This window comes from Strigops habroptila, chromosome 15 (assembly GCF_004027225.2).
Source record: "Strigops habroptila isolate Jane chromosome 15, bStrHab1.2.pri, whole genome shotgun sequence".
Taxonomy (NCBI): Eukaryota; Metazoa; Chordata; class Aves; order Psittaciformes; family Psittacidae; genus Strigops; species Strigops habroptila.
Window position 1 is genome coordinate 598596 of NC_044291.2, and position 18161 is coordinate 616756.

Below are 18161 nucleotides of genomic sequence, written 5' to 3' on the forward strand. Positions count from 1 at the left end.
CACCCCTCGCCTCACCACAGCGTGTGGGTCTGCCCCGGAGCCAGGGCAGGGGCTGTCCTGGCAGCCAGCACAGAGGAGCAGGCAGGAGTTGTAAGGAATCAGGTATTAGGGCTTTTCCAGGGCCTCTCCTTTAGATACTACAGCGACAGATAGGAGATAGACTGATAAGTGCACGCAGGTGATAGACGGGGATATGGCAATGGAAGATAAGAGGCTTCATTTTTACAGGAGGAGTCGCTGGGTTGCTAATATTTATGGCACAGGACGCTTTGCCAATTAAAGAATAAATCACGGCAGATAAGAGCCTCGGAAGCGCTTCCACGGCCGGATCCGCCACACACGAGGTGATGGTTGGCGGCGGCAGCGCACCCACGGCTGAGAGTTGTGCACCAGGATGGTGTTGGGTGCTCCTGGCTCTCCCCGTTCCCCAATCCCATTCAGTGCAGGGGAGCTGGGCTCTGTGTTGGGGGTTACCTTGGCCACCAGAACCTCCAGCAGTTGTCCCGGTGTCACTTCAGGCTTCCTGCATGGCTGCGGGGCTCCCACCGCGTGTGATCAGCAGCAGCTGTGGGCTCAGCCTGTTTGTTATGTGTGTTACAGCCATCAGGAGTGAGGGTCGATATGATGTTTAATATGCTTCATGCATAGCGGAGTCGCTTTGGTCCATCGAGTCACTAATACACATTCTTAGGGGCTGAGTATCATTTATTAAACCCCGAGGCACGAGGGGAGGGTGGAGGCCGGGGCCTGGCGATGCTGCTGGGGTGGTACCCGCAGAGTTTGCGGCCGCACACGCACAGAGACTTATTTGTTGTGCCTCGTTCGCGGGGAAGGGAATAAATCGCGCTTTGAACGCTGCCCAATGCGCAGCGCACCCCGTGGATGGGGCGTCGGGGTCCTGCTGGCTGCTCCACGGCTGGGGACAGCGGCCGTGGCTCCGCATCACCCGGGAGAACCCGCACCCCCATTGCTATCCCCGCACCTCCTTCTTTATTATTATTTGTCTCTATTTTCTCCCCTTTCTCATCGCTTCAACAGACCCCGCCGGCCGGGCCGGGCCGGGCCGGGCCCGGGTGGCTGCGGGCGGGCGCGGGGCGGCGCTGCGGGGCGCGGGGCGGGCGCTGGCGGCGGTCGCGGCGCTCGCTCCCCCCTGCGCGGGCCCCGGCGCGGAGCCGCAGCCGGAGCCGATCGCGCCCGGCGGAGCCCCGCGGCCGAGGGACCTTGTGGGGAGTTTGCAACAACTCCGCGGCCTCTGCGGGGCCGCCGGTGCGGGGCCGCCGCCGCCTTCCCCGCCTCCTCCTCCTCCCCTTCCTCCTCCTCCTCCTCCTCCTCCCCCTCCTCCTCCTCCCCCCTCGGGCTTTTCTCCCCCCCTTCCCCTCCCTCCCCGCTCGCTCTGATTCCGCTCTCCGCCCCTCCGCGCCCTGCGTGTGTGTGTTTTTCGCCGCCGCTCTCCGCCGAGCCCCTTGGCATGAGTTAAGCCCCAGCCATGGACACCAAACACTTCCTGCCGCTCGGTGAGTTTTGTTCCGAAAAAGATTCTCCATTCCTGCGGCGGGGCGGGGGGGGAACGCGGTTAAATAACACCAACCGAGCTCCTGCCCGGCCCCTTCCCCCGGTGCCGCGGGCTGCGCTGCGCCCCTGCCCGGGGGGGGTGTTCCCGGACCCCCGGGGGGAGCCGGTGTCAGCGCCGGGCAGGCCCCGGCCGCCCCCCTCCGCCTTATCCCGGTTGTTGGTCTTGTTTTGGTTTGGTTTTTCCGGGCCGGGCACGCAGCGCAAGCGGTATTTTCAAACGGGGCAGCGGGGCTGGGCCGGGAGAGCCCCCCCCAGCCGGGGGCTCGGTGTGCAGGGGGGGCCGGCACAGCGCAGCCTTCGGGCCCCCCCTTGATTTGCTCCATCGGCTTCTTTTTATCCCCCTTCCCTCTCTGTCCGCGCCCGCGGGTACCCGTCCGTCGGCATCGCCCCTCGCTGCCGGCCCCAGCGCTCGGGACCCTGTGCCCTGGTGTTTCCCTCTCCTCCTTCCTCCCCCTCTTCTTTTTAGTTACATTTTAAAACCTATTTCCAGCTGGAGTTTGCCACCGTTTCGGTGGCTGAGTCAAGTCCTGGCTTGTAGGGGCGAATGCCTCCTCGCGTCTGGCTTTCGGGAGCAGCGAGATTGCGGAGCTGAGCCTTGGGGTGGGGGGAAGAAAAGTTTTGGCCAAGTCGCCCAGCGCCAAGTCCAGGCGAGGGGGGAGAGGGACGAGCCCTGCCGGCTCCAGCACGCTCCGTGCTTGGGCCACCAGCCTCCGGGCGAGCGAGCCCGCGGCCCCCGAGAACATGCATTGCCCAGCGAGAACAGCCCTTCCCTGGGCTTTAAATCTGTGCTCAGGCTCTGCTCCCCCGCGGTGCTGTGTTTTGTTTCTTTATTTCTTCCTTTTTTTTTTAATGTTTGTTATTTTTTGAGTGTTTGTTTAACAATTGCAGTTTTAGTTGTTCCTTTCCAAGAGCAGAACAAATACAAACACCACCAGATGCCCAGCCAGCCCTGTCCTATGGGACTGCTGGGCTCCGGGGGCTATGGCAGGGAGAGCCTGGGCTGGCAGGGCTGTGGCACGGCTCTGGCACCTTCTTCTCCCCCCCCAGACGCTGGTTTAGCTGTGGTGGGCGATGTGCTCGGGTTCACTGCCCGGGAGCTGTGGCTCCGCTGCATTGTCCCCTGGGAGCGGGTCCGGCATTCCCAGTCCCACCGACACCATTTGGGTGCCCCCAGTGCAGGTATCAGGGTCAGCACAAACACACCGAGGCAAAAGGTGCCTCTCGCTGCACACAAGTGGTTTAGTCTTGGGGGTGGCTGCTTTGAGTATTTCAGTTTCCTTTGATGCTCTTGTCCAGATCCCTGTGGATAGGGGCAGGATCAGGCCCCTGCATTCTCTTCCAGAGCTGAGCTCTCCTGTTACGCTGTAGATGATAAATAATGGGCTGTGTGATTATATTAGTGAGGTTGGCTCTGACGGGGGGAGAGGGGCAGCACGTGTCACCTTGCTGCTGGCTCGGGGAAGGGTTTCCACACTGGTGCGAATGAAAAACAACTAATTTATCTGCTCATTTATCCGTGGATGTGTGTAATGGGGGTCTGAGCATCCAGAGGAGAACCAAGGCAGGCACCCCAGTCTGGGGGTGCTGGGTCAGGACTGCAACTTTACATTGCTGGCTTAGGAGAAAATCCATCTGCTTCAGGGTGCGTGGTCTGGGCTTGTGCCTGCTGCATGTGGGGTTGCTGCAGAAGCAGCTCCTGAACTTTATCCACTGGTCTTTGGTCACTGATTAGTGGAAACACCAGCTTTGGTGTGAAGGGCGGTGGGTTCTGCGGGGCTTGGAGGGGGAGATCCGGGTCCTGCCCTGAGCAGGTTGAGCCTGAGTGTGTGTGAGCAGGATGGAGGAGCAAGGGGGGACTTGAGGAGGGTGAGGAGAGACCTTCCTGGGAAACCAGAGCAGAGCTTGGGGGGCCTTGGTGCTTTGTGGAGGTCGGATGGTCTAAAACCTGCCGTGTCATGACTTCGCAGAGCGCCAGTTTGTTTCACAAACCCCATCCCGTGCCGCGGTTGGGAGCTGCGTTTCCAAGCTGATGAGGGGGAAAAATAGCCAAGCTTGTGGGGTTTGTTTCCCTGCGCACCAGTATGGGCCTGAGCTGGAGAATGGGAGTAACTGGGGGCCAAAAGCAGGCGCCGTTACTCTGTGGCCCCATCAAAGTCTCAACTGAGTTTGGCATGAAAAGGGTAACCTGGAGGAGGCTGTGCCAAGCGCTGCCCGTGGTTAGACTCGGATAACCCTGCTGAGGTCACGGGGAAGCGTGGCCAGCTCTGGCACTTTTAATAGTAGTATCTCATTTTCCTGCTCGTCCCGGCAGCTCCGGTGGGTGCCAGGCAGAGGCTCCCGCGAGGACGGCGCATTCCTGGGCACCGTCACCCTGCGGCTGCTGCCCTGCTCCAGGACCTGCCTGCGTGCGGTGCTCCTGCACGGAGCAGGTACCAGCAGGGCTGGGGTCAGGCATCAGCGCCTCGGGGTCCTGCAGATGCTGCCTTAGAAGCTGTCTGGGGCTATGGATCTCCCTTTACTAGGTTTTGAATGATGGGGATGTCTTGCTGTTGCTCCTGGGGGGAGGCTGTGCTGTGCGGAGTCTTCAGGAGGAGGAAAATCAAGGAAAAGCCATTGCTGAAGTGGTTGTGAGGCTGCGGGGATCCACATCTCCAGCCTGGTGGGTGCATGGTCGGGCTTCGCACAGGGCCAGGCCGCGACTGATGTGCAAACCAAGGAACTTGGTTCTTTGGGAAGCTGCTGGTTCCCGAGGCTCTGCAACCCTTTCATTGCTTCATTTTCTCCTTTGCCCGTTTCCATGAGGAGGTGGTAGCTCCTGGGGAGCAAAAGGGGATGGTGAGCGTGGGGAAGCCCTCCCTGAGGCTCAGCTTCGTGGGGGAAGAAACAGTTAATGAGTGTCTGAGCTTCCCTCCCGGAGGTCAGCTCACCAGGTTACAACCCCTGGAGCCTCTTCCCCCCGTGCGGCCATGCCAGGGATGCTGCAGCTGCTCAGGATGTGGGGTGAGAACTGGCCGTGCACGAGGCCGGGCCGGGAAACAGCAAAACACCCCCGTGTCCAGCGGGGGGAATGACCCGGAGCGTGGGAGTGGGAGCATCCATGAGACATCTCCATCCCGCATCCCCCGGCCTTGCCGCCGTGGCCGGGATGTGCCTGGGTGCAGAACCCAAGGCAGATTGGTTGGAGCCCGCTCCTGGGTCGAGACCTCAACATGATCCTTGATTCAGCTTCTTTTAGCTTCAGAAATTCGCAGCTGGTATGAAAATCCTTTGGGAGGAGAAATCCTGAAAGGTGCAGAAAGTGTCAGGGCTTGTTTGGCATCCTTGTGGGGAAGGAGGAATCCTCTGCCCCACATCCCGAAGCTGCTGGAGCCACTCCAGAGAGGGGCCTTGTAGGAGCAGGAGATGAAGCAGATGAAGCGCAGTCACATCCTGGTCTCTTGCTGGAGCAGAGTGTAGGGCTCGACCTCTCCCCATCGACATATGCAAAACAAGCTGGGAAGGAATTTCTGCCTTTTCCAGGATCTGGGCTGTGACAGTTGAATGAATCCCGTGTGGGTCCCTGCGCTGGGTCCGTGTCATCCCGCTGCCTCGCAGAGAGCGTTTGTGTTTCTCATGTTTGGGGCATTTTGTTTGTTTAAGAGAGCGCGGGGGAGAAAGCCGCAGAATTTTAGTTATTCATTGCAAATATTATTATTGGCATTTTGCTGCTGTTGAGAGAAAAAAAAAGTCAAGGGGGGAATCGAAACATTTCGCTGGAAAATACATCCTGGCTCCGTCCCACCGCGGCTTGAAAAGAGATGTTTATTAAGAAACGGGTTAAAAACCTTTCTGTTGGAGCGCTGTTTCTGGGAGCAGGGATGGGTTCCCATATGCCGGAGCCACCCAGCTCAATAGTTGGTTCTGTTGTGTTGTTGCAGGATGGGTATGAGCACAAGCAGACAGGGGAGCTGCGCGCAGGGGCTTGGATGTTCTGTGGTCCTGCTTCTCGCGCAGGCTGCTCCTTCCTACCAGCATCCCGGTGCCTTTCGGGGGGGCCCGTGTGTGAGCCAGGGGCTCCCCCAGGGCTCTGGGCTGCCTGGAATCACCGAATCATTCCTGCTATAAATATCCCCTGGCCCCGCTGCGGGAGGCGGTGACAGCGAGAGGCGGTGGCCCCTGCCGAGGGGCTTCACCAGGGCGATGGAGCGGGGATGCCGGGGGGGTCCCTGTCCCCTGGCCGGGCTGCTGCTGGTAACCAGAGCCGGGGACACCTCCAGGCACTGCTGGCCAAGTGCCGGGTAGTGCAGGGACCTTCCCTGGGAGCTCGGGAACCTAATTGGGCTCTAATTAATCCTGTTCTCTGGCTCCGGGCTCCAGCGCGTCCGCCCGTGTCAGAGCCCTCGTCACCTCCCTTGGACACGCGGTGCGAGGGGATGCTCGGCACAGCGAGGGGATGCTCAGCACAGCAAGGGGATGCTCGGCACAGCGAGCACGCTGCTGGCGCAGGATCCAACCCAGCAGTTCCATAATTGCTTCCAAAAAGGCCCAGGTGGGCTCTCAAAGTCAGCAAAGCTCCAAAGCAATAGGGGAGGCAGCCTGGGTGGTTTTATTTTAATTGATTTTGTCAGGAGTTGCTGTATTTTATTACAGTGAAAGACTAGACTCTGGAATAACTTTGAACGTTTGACACGCACACAAAAAGCAGCTTTCTGACATTTTCCTCTTTGCTTGTCTTTTATTTTCTTTCTCCCCTCTCCTCCTCCTCAAAGGGAAGCGTGTGCCTGGGGGGAGGACGGGAGGAGGGAGGAGTGGTGGTGCCTCTCCAAAGGCTGCTCCGACATCAAGGCAGCGCAAAGCAGATGAAATAATATTGCAAATAAGGATTTAAAAAGCCCTACAGAAGGATCCCCACACACGCCAGCTCAGGCTGCTCCGAGATCTTCAGACAGCAGCAATTTAGCCTGGGAAAATGCTCCCCGGTTGAGATGGAAACTGGCTGCGAGAACTTGCCTTTTCTGACGACGTTTTGCTTAGGAAAAGCAAAGCAAAGTCAGGGAAACAACCTGAGTTTTTGTTTGGAGACGGAGCATTTCAAAATGGAGGGTGTTCTCCGAGGCAGACAGGGAGCGATTCCCTCGCACGAAAGGGAAGAAAGGGCTCAAGCTAAGCCTGGGAGCAGCTCCCCTCCTCCAAAATGGTGCTTAACGTGGAGTTAAAAACTAACCCAGTTCAAACAGACCCCTCGTAACACGAAATGGTTGTGTGGGGTTTCCCTTCTGTCACTGTGATCCACCATAAAAGTTTCAGGGCTGCACCTTGGGGCTGTATCTCTCATCTCGGCCCCGGCTCCTGCCTCTGCAGTGCCAGGGGAAGGATCATGCCTTGGGAAGTCAGAGCCTGCCCGGGTGAGACAGGCTCGGGGTGGGAAACTGAGGCACTGGGAGCATCCGGGTGAGCTGGGAACAGTGCCCGGGGCAAGGGCGGTGTGAGAGCTGGGCTGGGAGCAGATCCGGCTGGGATCTGGGCTCTGGGCTGTGTAGAGCTCCTGTAGGCACGGGAGGGTCCTGGCTGCTGGTACCCAAAACCGCCCTGAGCTGCTTTTTGGCCTGGGAGCAAAGAAAAGCACATAGATGTGGTTGTGTGTGAGCCAGGAGCTCCCACACCGGAGGGCAAGGAAATCCCACCCTCAATACTTGTTCTATTAAGCATCCGGAGAAGGGCTCGTGTCCCCTTTCTCTCCGGTGGAAGATGGTTCCTCTCACTGTGAGTGTTGCTCCTTCATGCAAACCCCAGGGGAGCTTCTAATTCTCTTTTTTGGTTCATCTCTTGGTTTTGGTGGGTTTGGGTTTGGGTCTTGTCTGAGCCATAGCCCCTTCCCTGGGTGACATCGGCTGCGGAGCAGAGAGAGGAAAGGTGCCCAACTGGTGTTTGTGACCAGTAAAATGACAACGGGATCCCCATCTGCTTGTTCCTTCTCATGGCCTCCTCTGTCGTGGAGGTTTGGCTTGTTTCAGCTTTTGCAGGCTTCACATATAAAGAAGAAATTGGGGGGAAGCTGAGGGAGCCCTGGAGCTCCGTGAAGTGTACAGCCCCTTGGCGCCCAGAGCAAATCCTTTGGGATGAGGCTCCAGGAGCAGATGAGGGAGGAATGCCGTGTCTCATTTAGGCTGGCTGTGCCACGCTGGGCATAAAGGCAGAGGTGTTTGATTATTGATTTCCCAGTTTTGGCTTACAAGTAAGTGCTGGAAGGTTGGTTTTCACCTACCGGGTGTGGAAGCTGTCCCGAGGGGCTGTGGCCTCCGGCACCTGGGGCAGATAATGGCGTATCAGTGTCTAGTTGTGCTGGAGCTGCTCCCTTGTGCCATGTGGGGAGACCCCTGGTCCCGTGCTGCTGCGCATCAGTGTTGGGGCTGCTTCTGGAGACCCCGCACCCGGGAGGTGCTGCTGCAGCACGTGGCAAGCCCCCATCCCGCAGCCCTGCACCTGCATGGCCAGTCCCCTCCTGCCCTGCGCTCTTCCATGTGTGACTTCCAATTGATCATGCGAATCCAGCGGGATTCCCAGTGCTCCAGCCCTCCAGCCTGCCAGGCTCCAGCTCTGCGCCTTCCCTTCGCGTGAGAGAGCAAATCGCCTTCGGGTTCATCCTCCCTGTTCTTAACAGGGAGCTGCTGCTCCCTGGATCTGCTCCCCCCGTGCGCTGCTTGAGTCACAACACATCAGAAATGGTGGCTTAGAATTTGATTTAATTTTCTCTCCTTTTATTCATTTATTTATTAAGAACCCCCATTTCAGCACAAGCTCCCAAGTGTCGGGGTGGGGAGGGGGTGCAGCTCCCACTCCATCCCAGCACAGACCCTGTTGCGTGTGTGTGGCTCACAGCCAGTGAAATTGCACCCTAGAGTTATAAAGCAATTGTCTGGCTCAGCAGCAGGATGAGCATGAAATGGTGCAGAAAGCAACTAAATAAAATTGGGTAAGGCAGATGCATGGAAATAATGTCATCTCTGTGCTGTAGTCAGGGCGCTTCTGCTTTCTCACACATGCAGATAAACTTTTATAACAGACTTTGCATTCATTTTCCCAGGAAACTCTCCTGGAATGGAGATGTGTCTCAGTGTGGTGTGAGCCCTGTGTCCCCTCTCCCATGCATCCGGGGCTGCCGTGCCGTGCATCGCTGTCCTGTTCCTGTGTCCCTTGTCCCTTTTTTAGTTTCCGGAGCTGGATTTTTGTGCTCAAACACCGAAGCAATAACCTCTGTGACTTCAGTTCCCTTTGGCTGCAGGGGGTGATGGCTGTGTCCCATCAGACTGGACAGGAGATGCTCTCCTGGCCTGCTCTCCCTTTGGTGTTTTCTCCTTTGTTCCTCCCAGGATAATGGCAGTTGTAAGGATGGGACCGTGTGGGCTGTTTTGTGGAGCTTTAGGAGATGAGAACAGGGATGAAAAACCCAGGTCAGTGCACTGGCTGTGTCCCGCATCCCTCCTCCCTGGTGAGGGCTGGTGGCACCAGGGACACCCTCTCCCACCCTCCGTATTTATCCAGCTGCACAGGTTAAAAATGCCCCAAATCGGGGGCCTGGGGAATTGGTCTAAACTGTGATTCCTCCCTGGTGTCCTCCTGGTGCTTCCCCAGGCTCTGTGCTGCTGGAGGAGGAGGAGGAGGAGGCCTCAGACGATGCTGAGGCTGCGCCGCAGCAGCAGAGCAGAGAGCGGGGAGGTGCACGCATGCAGAAATCAGTGCGAAGGCATAAATCAGGCCGGGAGTGAAAGGTTAAAGAAATCCAGAGGAAGCAGAATGATGTGCGTGATGGAAGGGGGTTTCCTGTACCCACCCAGGCCACACAGCCTCCCTTCCTGTCGGGTGAACCTGTGAACGCCACAACTTTCTGCACCCCTCAGCACATCGTGGTCTCTGGGAGGGCAGGACGAGAGCGAGCCGTGCTGGCGGGGTGTGAATGCTTTGTGCTCTGCCCCAGCCTCTGCGGTGGTGGCTGCGGGACTGGGTGGTGGGGAGCAGAGCAGAGCTTGGGAAGGGCAGGATGCGATGACCCATGTTGGAAGCTGTGCTGCTGCCGTGTAGCCCTAAACCTTGTCCTTTCCACTGCATCCTTACAGGGCTGGTTCACTAGAGGTGAGCGGTGCCTTGTGCTCCTCATCAGGGACTGGACATCAGGGGTGGCTCCAGGAAGAGTTAAGACTCAGGACAATTACCTGCAGGCCCCAGTTAAGCGCTTCGGAAGGCTTAGGCTGATCCCAGCCAGAGATAGCCTGGCCCCAGGCCGGCAGATACCCATTGTTTGCAAATGTCAGGGACTTTATCTAAAGAGGGGTTCAGAGCTGGGGGCAGGGATCCCACATGTGCTGGGGGGGCTCTGCTGACCTGCTGCAGTGGCAGGGGGCAGATGCTCTGCAGGGAATTGCTCCTGATGCGGGTAGCAAGGCAGCACCCTTGGTTACACCCTGCCAGCGGGTCCTTATGGAGTTGGTGTCACAGATTTAGTTCTTTGGGGGTTTTGCCTGTTTGAAGTGGTGTTTGGGCAGCGGTGCCGCTGCGCCTGCAGCACCGGGGCTGTGCTGGGAGCTCGGGGTGTCACCGTCCCCTTGGGCTGTCACAGCCCGCAGTCCCTCGTGGCGTGTCGCTCCCCCGTGGTGCCTCACCTGTGGGGCAGGTTGGGGCTGTGCCGTCGGAGGCCACCCGTCACCGCGGGCGTTGTTCCGCCCGGGCACTCGCCGTTCTCATCTTTGTTGTGTCTCCGCCCGCGCTGTGATCCCGGAGGGGAGTTCGGCCGGTGCTATCCCATGGGAGCCAGGCTGGGCGGGCACGGGAACCGCGTCTGGCTCCTCCGGCAAGGTTTCACAGCCCCGAGGTGCGCGCAGGAAATGTTGCAGGGCAGGGATTTCTTGCAGCGAGCTCTCGATGGCAGATAACAGCGCGGTGCCCATCTGAAGCCTTCACCTACGCCAACGGGAGGCTCCACCTCTCCCTGCGCGTTCCCAAAGGCAGTGCAGGGGATGTGGGACTGATCCAGGCATCCTCCCAGGTCTTTTCCTTGTAGAGGTAGTGTTTGCCCTGGACGCTGCCCTAAGGTGCAGCCACCCGGGGGATCTCAGCAGCACCCAGTGTCGGGAGAGCCCGAGGGCTCTTCTCAGGGATGCACAGGCAGGCGAGCCCCGAGAGCTCGTTGTTCCTGTTGCTGAGTGGTGGAATGGCTTGGTACAGCACTGGCATCTTTTCCAGATGCTCGCTGTATGTTTTGCTATAAAAAGGTGGAGTCCTGAATGTACCTTGAAGGAGCATTTAGAAGAAGGACGTTCCATCCAGCTCTTGGCCCTGTCAGTAGCTGCAGCAGAAGAATGTTACAAGGAGCCATTCATCATTGCAATTATTTTATTAAGAGTACACAGTGTGCTTGGGAGCTGGAAGAGAGGGAGCTTTGGGATGTTTTCAGCATTATAAATACCGGTTGGTTACATCACCCAGCTTTAAAAAATGGTGTGTGTAGTCGTGGTGAAGGCTTTGCAGACAGCCTTGGAGAGCAGAGCCAGGTGCCTGTTCCCCCAGGAGAGCAGCGGCCTCTGCCCTGGCGTCTCCTGCGGGACCAACGAGGAGGGAAATTGCATCCGCGCCTGTGCATAGTGTCTGAGGGGGGGAATTTGTGTGTGTGGGTGCCCATTATGGGCTGGAGACGGGTGAAACGGGCTCCTCGGGGCAGCCAAACCACTGTCACTGTCACACAGCCCCGGCCCCATGCTGCCATTGCTGCCCGTGACCTCGTGCCACCGGACCCCAGCGCTGCTCTGAGGTCCTGCCGCTGTGCCCCATGTGGGACCTGCGTGTTCAGGTCCCGGTGGCACCCAGAACACTGGTGCTGGTCCTGCCGCAGGTCCCGCGCGGGCTGGCACCTCCGCGGCGTTATCGCAGCCGTGCTGCGCTCGGGGTAAAGTCCACGATGGGAAACTGCCCGATGGACTTTAACTGGAGTCCTGGGGAGAGCCGGCTCTGAACCTTTAACTGTTTTGTGGCTGGGAAACAGAGAACCGGGGCGCAGGGACAGGACCTGCAGCGGTGATGGGCACCACGCTGTGCTGCTGGGGTCATCGCTGCATGTGCCCACCCCTCCTGGCTTTGCTGCCATCCCTTTGGCTTTCAGCCCAGCTGTGCCATGTGCTCCAGGCCCCCCAAATCCATCTCTGGGCACATCAAGGCTGCACCAGGGTCACTGGACCATCCTCATGGGACACATCCCAGCATGGTCCCTGCCCTGCTTCCTCCCTGGGCTCTCCCTCCTGCTGCGTAGCCTGAAAAGATGAACCCTCCCCGCGGGGATGGGTGGGCATTGCTCTGCAGCATCCATATCAATGGGAAACTGCATCTGGAGGTTGAAAGGGGAATTGGCTGCTGCTGGTGTTGCTGCCCTGTGGGCTGGTTTTGCTGTTCTTCAGGCACCTGCATGCCCGGGGGGGTATTTCAGCATCTTCATCCTTATTCCTCTTGCCTTTTCACTTGCTTTTGGTTTGAGTATTTTATTGTTTTCCTGTGAGCTGTGAGGGGTGTTTGCTCTGGGTGGGTCTGTGGGTGCTGAGCGGGTCCCTGCTGCCGGTGGCACTGGGAAGAGCGGGATGGGGACAGGGATAGGCCATGGTCCCCCAAAGGGCCAGGCCTTTGCAGGATGGATATTCCTGCAAGCAGGGGCAGCGCAGGGTTTGTGCCCATTGGGAGCAGCTCAGCGTGAGACAGTGTCACCGGCATTCCCAGGGGCTTTGCAGGGAGTGGGAAAGCTCCACGTGTGCCACGAGCTGTGCCCTCAGTGGGAGTGATTCCCGGGTGAGAAATTCCCGCTGTGGAAGCCTTTATTACCGGGCAGAGCTAGGTTTGTTTTGTTTATCATCCATTTACTTGCCTTTGGAGGCATGCCCAGATTTCTCCAATTCTCTCTGTGTGGATGTGTGATTTATTAGGATTCAGGGCTTTTTTTTCTGGTTTAATTTCACTTCCTCAAACTGACAGCCCGCTTGAACAAACTTCTGCTGGATGATTTCCTCTATAGTTTTAAAGGGACGCCTAAAAAGAAAGAGGGAACGTTAGAGCATGGTTGGTGATGGAAAAACACCCGGGCTGCCGCGGTGACAAACCTCAGCCCTGATTTCGGTGACAGAGGGTGAGGAAACACCACGATTTCACTTGTGGGTACTTGGAGCTTTTGATAGCAGCGCCCCATGGATCTCACTTGCTCAGTGTGGAGCGGATGGAGCCGTGGTCCCGCACACACCCGGGTGTGTTCCGTGCTCGCTGCATGCGAGCGGCCCATTAAGATCGCTGTGCGTGTCTCAAGCTCTGCCAGCTCCGGCTTTGGTTTCCTCTTTGGCTCGGCCTGTTCCACAGCCGTCAGGAAAAGGGATAAAAAAATCCATGTAAGGAGCAGTGGAAAATATAATTGCAGCCTCCAGAGGATGGGGAGCAGGTAGGCGAGGGCACAGCACCTGTAGCTGCCGTGCGCTGCGGTGCTCTGCAGGGTTTACGAGCCGGGATTGCACAAGGGTGACGTGGCTCTGGAAGTCGCTCCGGCTGGGATTTGCCTGGGCGTTCGCTGGGGCTCGGCGCCGGGCGCGTTGCTGCCGATGCCGCCTGCGGCGCTGGGAGGCGGTGGGAGCCGGCGGCGGGGCGATGCTGGGGTGATGCTGGGTGCAGGCAGGGACCCGGGGAGCTGCATCGCACTCGCGGTGCCTGTCAGCAGGGAGATTGAGATGAAGGAAAACTTCCTTTCCCCCTGTCCAAGCTGTAAAAGCATGAGAGAGAGAGAGAGAGAGAGAAGGATTTCCCCCAGGGATCAGCAATGATAAAAAGCTTCTCTTTTGAAAAGCAGTGAGAGGAAAGAAGTGTGTCTAATCCTCCTGGAGAAGAAAGGGAGAACATCCCTCTGCTGCCAGCCGTGCGGGATCGCAGGGACCTGGCATGGACACAGCGACTGGTGCCTCTGCCCGGCTGGATCCTGGTACAGAGGAAGGGCCAGATCCTCTGTGCGGGAGCAGAGATGCTTTTTACTGCACAGGACCCAGGCGGGTGGGCTTGGTGGAGCTCCTGGGGGCCAGCCTGTGGGGCTGGGGCTGTGTGTGCTGCGGTGCAGGGTGCAGGTAGCGGTGTGGGGCTGGGGAGATGCTGCTGGCTCTCTTGCCATCTCCGCATTGCTCAGTCTTAGCAGAGGAGCTGTGGTGGCACCCGTGTGGGAGAGAGGCACGGATCCTCTTTCCCTCGTTACCCTTGGCCCTGGGGCTGGAGAAGGCTGGGAAGGGAGATGCAGCAGAGCCAGGAGGGACACCTATCGCCAGGGCGGGTATCCAAAGGATACTGCAACTCTTGACGGCTTTTTCCCGGTGATACAGGGGCACGCAGCCATCCTGGCCAGCTGTGTCCACATCTGTCCTCCTTTTCCTGGTACAACCGTGTCACCTTTTCCTCGGTGACAACCAGCAGTGTCCGGGCTTGGCACAGGAGCTGCTGTGGGGCGATGGGGCAGGGATGGGGCTGCTGGTCCTGTGCCTGCGAGGCCTGCGCCGAGGCGCCCCGTTCAGCCCATTGCTGTTGTGGTCGATGATTTATTTCGAGCAGCGTCCGCCCTGTCTCGTGACTTGATTAAAAACTAAAGCCCACAGAGTGGTGCAGAGCTGCTGTGAGCCAAGGGGGCCCTCCCCTGAGCCCCCCGGCATTCCCAGCCCGTCTCATGTGGAGTGGGGCTGCTCGGGGCGGGGGGGATAGCAGGAAAACACACCAGGGGAAAGGCAAACAGCAGCGTCGTGGTGGAATGACCTGCCCGGCCGGGAGAGCGGCTGGGCCGGGAGGGAGGGATGGGTGTTGGTGTGGGAGCCTCTGCACGCTGGGTCCCATGCACCCAGGAGAAGCAAAGGGGCAATGGACCCGCTGTGGGGCTGAGGATCCTTTCGTAGGCTGTAGAGCTTGTGGACAATTGTTTGTGTCTCCTCAACCTGGGTAATGGTGACCCGCAGCCAGTGAAGGCCTCATTGCACTGAAATGAATGAGTTTATGTTTAAAAGGCCAACAACAAAACCACCCAAACCCGTGACCCTCCAAAGGAAAACCCTCAGGGAGAAGGGGGTGATGGAGCAGCACGATGGAGCTCCTTCCGTAGCCCTGTGGCTGCTTTGGTGGCTGGGGAGGAGAACAGAGTTGGACTGCGTGATCTGCATCCCAGGACCCAGCAGCCTGGCCTCGGTATGTGCTCGTGGTGCTTCTGGGGGAGGATTCTGGGGAGACCAGGAGTGTTTTGCTGTTGAAGTGTGCCAGCACAGGGCATCCCGGTGTGCAGGGAGCCTTTGGGGCACACAGCATTAGCACATTGTCATGTCTTGGTGTCACCTACTGTCCCTCTGCTCTTCTTGGTACCTGCCGGAAACCGGGGCTGAAATTCTGAACTCTGTTCTGGGATGTCACAGCCGACAGCTTCGGTGCTGGGGGTCTGTGCCCTGGCCCTTGGGAAGGCTTTGGCAGGGCCCACCACCCTGTGCTTGTGCATGGAGGGGGTGACTCGGGAACCCCTCGTAAAGAAAGGGGAGCAGGAAACCAGCTCAGGGCTCTTGTGAAAGAGAGAACCTGACTCGATACCTATAATTAAAGCGGGTGTTGAGGAATGAGGTGCAAATTCCTCAGTGGGCATCTCACCGGGAGGGAAAGCGGTGCTTGCCGCTGGCCCGAAAGCGGCGGCTCCTCCGCAGCGAGGGGCTGTGGGGGGACACTGAGGACAGGGGCTGTTTGCTGTGGGTGAGCACTGAGCATACACGCGGTGGCTCCAGGCTCTTTCCCTGGTCCCTTCTCCAGCCGCTCCTACCTGCAGCCGCCGGGCTGGTGCCAGGAGCCCACAGCACACAGTGGGGTCTGCCCGGCCACCCCACATGGTCCCTGTGGATGTGAGACCATCCCAGTGAACGGCAGAAGTGCTGAGCAGACAGAAAAACAGAGAAAGGAAAAAGCCCAGCCCAATAACATGAGGAAGAAATGCTGGTGTGTCCGGGGTGGATTAGTCGAGACTCCTCGCCGGATTCCTCCGAAGGGAGGTGCTCGTGCTGGAAGCCGGCCACCAGCCGGGCCTGCTGCATTTTTCCTGGATTCTCTTCCCATTTGGGGACTGAACTTTTGTCTGAAAACCACGTATTTTTAACTTGGTGCTGTCTGAAGCCTGTCTCGGCTGTGTGGCTTTCCCTGGCCGAGGTGGGAGGTGGGGGCTGGATCCTCCATCCCCGACCGGACCAGGAGGAGGGAGCGACAGAAGGAAAGGTTATTGTGATGCAAAACCCCTGATTGCAGAGGATGCCTCCTGCTTGCCCCATTGCCTGGCACACGCAGCAGGAGCGTGGGGCAATAGCGCTGGTGTGTCGGGACAACAGCAGCAGGGATGGGGGTGTCAACGAGAGAGTCTGTTGTTAGGATATGTCGGGGAAAAGAAGAAAAGGGCATAAATATCTTGGGAAGGCTGTAGCCCCCGATGTGCGGGACTGATGGGTCCGGATACGTGAGTGCCTTAGAAACAGTCACTGAAGTGTGCGATGTTCTGGCCTTGAACACTGCCAGGGATGGGGCAGCCACAGCTTCTCTGGGCACCCTGTGCCAGCGCCTCAGCACCCTCACAGGGAAGAGCTTCTGCCTCAGAGCTCATCTCAGTCTCCCCTCTGGCAGGTTAAAGCCATTCCCCTTGGCCTGTCCCTACAGGCCCTTGCCCAAAGCCCCTCTCCAGGTTTCCTGGAGCCCCTTTAGGCACTGGAGCTGCTCTAAGGTCTCCCCTTAAGGAGCCTTCTCTTCTCCAGGCTGAACCGGCCCAGTTCTGGTGCTTGGATCCCTCCCGGCATCGCTGGTCGCTGTGTGCTGTGGGCTGGCTGCTGGGGCACCGCAGCACATCCATCGGCTGCTCCTGCCTGTGCCTGCCTCAGCCTGGCAGAGCCGTAACGTGGTCACTGAGGACTGCACCGTGCCGAGGTGCGGCGGGGCTGTGTTTATGTAGGGTTGCCGGCTCCGTGGGGTGCTGAATCGCTTCCCGAGCAGCAGGACACTGCGGGCGGTGTTCTCCTCATTCAAACAAACACGGCCCCGTGCGTGGTGCTATTGACAGCGCCGCGCGGGGAAGCTCGAGCCCAGGGTTGTTTCCTCACCGAGTTTTCCCCTTTGTTGCTCACACATGAGTTTGTTGTTGTTGGCTGCTCCGGGGCCACGGGCTCGTGTGCTGGGAGCCGGTGCTGGGCACTGCCTGTGCCCGTGTGGGTTTCACTGCATGGCACGTGCGGGTTTGTGTCTGGAAGCTGGTTGGGAAGGGCAGCCGGGCAAGGTGGTTCTGGGGTGCTTTGGGAAGTGAAGCGGTGCTGCTAGTCATGGGACGTGCTGCTGGCACAGTGGGGTTGAGCTGAAACGCTGGGGTTTCCTTCGGGGGGCTGGCAGGGGATTTTCCAGCATCACTTGGTGGTTGTTCCCTGCAGTTTCCATCGCTGAGGGGCTGGACTGTGGTCCAGCAGAATCCCGTCCGTGGGATTAGAGACCGGGATGGAAGTGTGGCAGCATGTGGCAGGCCGGGCAGGGGTTGTGGTGTCTGAGGGGACCAGCTCTGGCTCCCGGCTCCCACCCACTGCTGTGAGCAAACGTTGTCCTGAGGATGGAGAGGGGAGATCAGGGATGCAGCTGCAGCAGTCGGGGGCTGCATCTGCCGGGCAGAGTTAGTGTGGTCTCAGGTGATGAGGGATGGGTGCTGCGGGGAGGGATGGGTGCTGGGTGCTCACTGGCCTTGTGCAGCCATGGACAAACACCCTGAAGAGTGCAGGGCTCTGCAGGCACAGAGCCGACTGAGCACACCAGCCCCTGCCTAGCTGGGCAGGGCTTAAAGCTGGGCTTAGGAGGTCAAAGCTAATGAGTTAATGGCAATTAATTAACTCCAGGGCACTCTTTAACTACTGGTGTTGCTGTGAGGAAGGTCTGTACAATTACCCCACCTTACAGACTGAGGAGCCACGTATCCGCATCAGGGCTGCTCCTGTTGATGCAGTGAACGTCACCCGGGGTTTTGGGCATGGCAGGGTCACATCCTACCATAGGCTCCTGTCTGCTTTCCTGGGAAAGCAAACTGCACCCCGAGGACTTTGGAGCCCACATCTCTCTGCCTGCTCCATCCCTGCGTGTGTTTTAGGGGATGCAGCCGTAGCCACGATGCTCTCAGTAACCATCACCCACACGGGCAGCCTCGTGCCTCTTGGCTCTTTGCTGTGGTCCCCCACAGCAGCAGCAGTGTCTGCAGGTTGGGATTTGCAGCAGGACCGGGTCCCCCCGCGGGCTCCTCGCTGGGTGTGAGCGGGGATGTGCAGGTACAGCTATTATGAATCACCAGGGCAGAATGGTTTGGCGCTCGAGTGCTCTCTGTTTGCTTGTTTACTTATTTTGGTGGCCTGAGAAGTCTGTAGATGTGCTGGAAATGGCAATTGATTCTGTCAGCTTTTGGGGTTTTGAGCCTCAGAGGCCCATTGTGCGAGTGGGGCTGATCTCGAGCCTCTGATCTTAGAAGAAAGCAAAGAAAAGAATTACGGCAAAGAGATGTTCTCCCCTGGGCTGAGGGGAATGGGCTG

General features: G+C 58.6%; 1 protein-coding gene across 1 annotated transcript in view; it reads left to right on the forward strand.

Annotated features, from left to right (window-relative positions):
• The first annotated feature begins 1176 nt into the window (after positions 1–1176).
• The window catches only part of RXRA (retinoid X receptor alpha), a 93784-nt gene continuing 76799 nt past the window's right edge, over positions 1177–18161 (forward strand). The window contains exon 1 of the mRNA XM_030507202.1: positions 1177–1514. Coding sequence (XP_030363062.1) covers positions 1487–1514 — 28 coding nt within the window. The 5' untranslated portion in view covers positions 1177–1486. The remainder of the gene's footprint in view (positions 1515–18161) is intronic.